Source organism: Talpa europaea, assembly GCF_964194135.1.
Source record: "Talpa europaea genome assembly, chromosome: 14".
Taxonomy (NCBI): Eukaryota; Metazoa; Chordata; class Mammalia; order Eulipotyphla; family Talpidae; genus Talpa; species Talpa europaea.
This window is the reverse complement of record NC_140082.1, coordinates 15,449,773-15,454,062: the sequence shown is the minus strand read 5'-3', so window position 1 is coordinate 15,454,062 and position 4,290 is coordinate 15,449,773. Positions and strand designations below refer to the sequence as shown.

The following is a 4,290-nucleotide window of genomic DNA, read 5'->3' as shown; positions in this document are numbered from 1 at the left end:
AGTTTTCAATGCTACCTTTATATCAATTTTTCTTATTTGGCTCAGACATCTCTAAACTCCAGATCCAAATCCCTATTTGTCTAAGAAGCAGCTCAAACTTGTTGATTTTAAGTTCTTGAGGTCAAAACTTGAATCCTCTTTTCCTACGACCTACATGCCACTGTCAGGCTGTTCTGTCTGTCCAACCTCCCAAGATACACCCCAAATCTGATCACTATTCTAATCCATGCCTTAATCAAAATTACCATCCCCCCTCAACTTATCCACAATAACTTCCCTTCAGTTTATTCTCCAGAGAAGTCTGAATGATGACATTAGAACATAAATTAGATTATGTCACATCCCTGCTTAAAACCGTTCAGAGGCTTCCTAATACAATTAGAAAAACAAACAAAAAAGCTAGACTCCTTACTATGGGTCATAAGGCCAGATAAGAGCTGAGCAGAGCTCACTTCTTCATAGTCCACTCTACTCTTTTCCCTCAGACGTCCCAGGACTGCAGCAGCCTCATGGCCTTTGCAACATTTTCCTGCTTGACCCACTACTATTCATTCAGTGCTATGGTTGAGTGTCATCCTGGGCACCCTAGCTAATAGCTGAAATAGCACCATCACCCGTTCCTCCATTAACATTACTACTTTGTGGCTACTGCACCTCCCCATCTGGCACACACAGAATGAGCGATCCATGAGAGAGTGACTGGTTCACCGCTGGGTCCCCAGCACACAGTCCAAAGGAGGAGCTCAGAAAACATCTGTTGAATGGCCTGGTGCTCCAAAGCCTTTGTTCTTTCTATCCCCAGAAGAAATGAGTGTCCTCAGGTCTCTGGGGCCTGGGGCCTCCACTGAGAAGCTCGGGGGGGGGGGGGGGGGGCAGGGTGAGGGTAGGGAACAAGAAGCTCGGACCGAACTGCTCCTCCCCTCGAGTCGGGGCTAAGGGGTGCGGTACCCAGGCTTCTACTTTCGCCGAAAGCGCCAACTCTAGGCCAGGATTTAGTACTAAGACCGGCGAGAAAACGAGCGCCCTGGGCGCCCCTCTAGTCACTTCCTATCCCGCCACGGGGAAAGCGGACTTAGCAGGAAAAGCCCAAATACTCGGTGAGGGGGAAGGAGACAAGGACTGCCCCTCGACATTCCGCAGAAAGTACCTGGTTTCAAGGGACCAGACGGCTGCGAGCTCCTCCTCCTGCGCCCTCGCGTCACGCGCTGCTTGTTGGGATTGGTAGTTCTTTCCTTGGTGTCGGGCCACCCTTCCCAGAAGCCATTGGAAATAAAGCGGAGACCGCGCGAGGTGGGGAGGTGGTGAAAGAAGCGCAGGGGCTTCTGGGTTTTGTAGTTCAAAAGAGTCCACCAGCGATAAACGACGGAGGGGAAAGAAACAGGTAATAAATCTTAACAAACTATTTGAGCTGCGCTGATCTGAATCATGTGAGATTTTTCACCGATGTTAGACCATTATTGTTTTCGTGATTCAAAACCAAGAACTCTGGGATTCAGTGGAACTACAAATCCCACAAAGTACCACACCTCGAGGACATTTGTAGAGCAAGGTCGACCACTACGCAGGCGCAGAGGTTCGAATTCGGCAGTGGGCAAATATGGCGGGCCCCACGGTTACTGCGAGGCTGTATTCCCTGCTGTTCCGCAGGACCTCCACCTTCGCCCTCACCATCGCTGTGGGCGCCCTGTTCTTCGAGCGCGCCTTCGACCAAGGCGCAGACGCGATCTACGAAAACATCAACCAGGGGGTGAGGGCCTGGGCCATCCCTGACCTTGGGCTCGGCTGAGGGGTGACGGGGAGTGGAGGCGCGGCGGGACTCAGTCTTCCTTTATGAGAAACCTGTTAAATTTTGGGTGTCTCTACACTGCCGTAGAGTGAACCCTAAAACGTTAAATGAAATCATAACAGTCTACTTTGCAGGGGTTGTAAGTATTGCTATCTCCCTCCCTAGGTACCCACTTGTCCATTTGCAGAAGTGAGAATTGAAGCCTAGTTAGCGCTAAGGCCTTACTGGCCACACTAGCAGTGAGGGCTGGAACCAGGAACAAATACTACGGAGAGTATTTGAGAGGGCGACGGTCGTGAAAGGACATCTTAAACACTGTGGCTGGCCTTTTCAGACAGCTCTTTCACTTCCCAAGGCTTCCAGCGCAGGAATGGGGGCTATGAAATCAGAGCTCCTAGATGGGAATACTGAGCCTTGTCACTTAATAACTGTGGCATTAAGTTTGGCAAATTTCTTAATCTCGCTGAGCTTTTTTATCTGTGAAATAGAGTTAATAGTAACTTCCTCAGGGAATTATTGTGAGGATTATATGATTACAGGCAAGGTGCCTCAGAGCCTAGGTGGTACCTCTCAATAACATATTTTTGGGGAGAAAGTGGAGGCATAAGATAGGGGATAATGACACCTCTTAGACTCATTATTTGCTTGGTACTGTGCATGCTCTGTAGCTTTAAATTGTGACTTGTACTGGGGAAGATCTTGTTCAATAGTCCTGTTCCACTGTTCACTTATGCTTTTATTGCAAGACTCTGACTGTACAGACTCAGTAGGCTATGTATGCTACTGCCATTACTGCCTGTGGCCAGGGCAACTTTCTGCCCTTATGAAGGTACTGCCAATGTTCCCTCTCTCCTACAAGCTGGCTATATTACAAGCTTTTGACCATATTCCTATTGTATGGGAAAGGTATCTGAGTATGCTGTCTTAAGCCACCTACTGTGCTTTTCAGAACAAGAATCCAGGTAGTTCCTTGCCGAGGGAATCAAAAATGACTCAGTGTGAAGTATTTGAGGACTATGCACTTAGGACCTCTTGAGTAATACTGCAGTGTTGAGGAATTGAGACAACTTCTAGGCTCTGTTCCTTAATCGTTTTGTGCTTTGGAGCAGTTCCCACAATCTCAATTTTGTATAAAACTAAGATCATCCCTTCCCACTTCACAGGGTGATGAGAGCATCAAAGCATTTTATAAATGTTAGTAATATCCGTTTTAAGTCTAGTGTTGCTTCTGCTTTACCAACCACAGCAGTCAGGATTTGGTACATGCTTTTCTCAAGCTTGTTTTAGAGACCAGGGCAGCAGGAGTAGTTGTAAAATGTAAGAGGTGAGGGCCTCCCTGGTGGCGCAAGTGGTTAGGTACCACACTGTGAAGCAATCCATGGCCTCTGCAGCGCGAGTTCAATCCCCGGCTGGCCAGAGAGAAACCCACATGGCAAAGCAGACCTCTCCTGCCTCACCCGCTGCTCCCCTCAGCACTGTATTTCAGTCAGTCCGCCTATGCTGTTCCCCGCTCTGTCTCTGGTGAATCCGCTCACCCCCTGCATCTCTGGCCTTTACCCCAGCTCTTGTATGCATAAATAAATAAATATTTTTAAAAAAAATGTAAGAGGTGAAACTGAAAGTTTGTTGCTCTTGTCTTTAAAATGCAGAAGCTGTGGAAACACATCAAGCACAAGTATGAGAACCAGGAATAGCTCCTCAGAAGTCTCCATGCGGGCCAGAAGGACCAGGTCCATTCATCCACTGTTGCCCAGAACCAGGGCCTCAGCTTGAAGATGATGGTTAAGTTATTCCTCATGGGCCATCTTTAACCATTTGCAAGAACTGGCTTCACCTGACAGACTCTTTAACTTCTGCTGTGTTTGAAGTATGTTTAGTTAGAGTCATCAGCAAATAAATGTAAATTGTCCTTAGATCTGCTTCTGCATTGGGTGCTTTGTTGACTGTATGTGACCTTCATTTGTCAGTTATTTAAGACTACTTCAGAGTCCTCTTCAAATACCTACATGGAAGAGTTTGTTGTTTCTCAAATTCTCCCAAAGAATTTGGTTTTTAAAACATGAGCTAGAATTAGAGATGTTCCTTTATCTGGCTTATAACTTGCAATTGCATTCCTAAATCACAGAGAGCTAACTGGCTAGACCTTGTGAAAGCACTGTAGCCTCAGCCTGGGAAAAACCTTGGCCTGGGAGGTCTTGGTCTACTCCCTGTCCCAGAGTCTTGTCTTTGTTCATCCTTTAACTTGCTGAGTGTCTTAGGGTAAGCTGCCACACAGCTCTAGGCCACAGCCCATCTTCTGATGATAAAGTTGAACCGGAGCTCTGAGTTTAGTTCTTAGTGGGTTTGAATCCTCACACCAGTTCTAGTTGCGTGAACCAAGGGTGGGTCATTTGACCTTGCTGAGCTTCAGTTTCCTGGTCTATAAGATGGGAGTAACAGTATCCTCTGTATGGGGTTTTTGTGACTATTAAGGAAGTTATTAAACGAAGTTAATATAATTACAG

General features: G+C 46.9%; 1 protein-coding gene across 1 annotated transcript; it reads left to right on the top strand.

The window, feature by feature from the left end:
- Window positions 1–1,597: 1,597 nt before the first annotated feature.
- UQCR10 (ubiquinol-cytochrome c reductase, complex III subunit X) lies at window positions 1,598–3,480 on the top strand (the record flags this gene model as incomplete). The annotated part of the gene is made up of 2 exons (XM_084253771.1): window positions 1,598–1,747; window positions 3,436–3,480. 2 exons carry the CDS (start codon window positions 1,598–1,600, stop codon window positions 3,478–3,480), a joined length of 195 nt encoding a protein of 64 aa, XP_084109897.1.
- Between the last annotated feature and the right edge of the window lie 810 nt (window positions 3,481–4,290).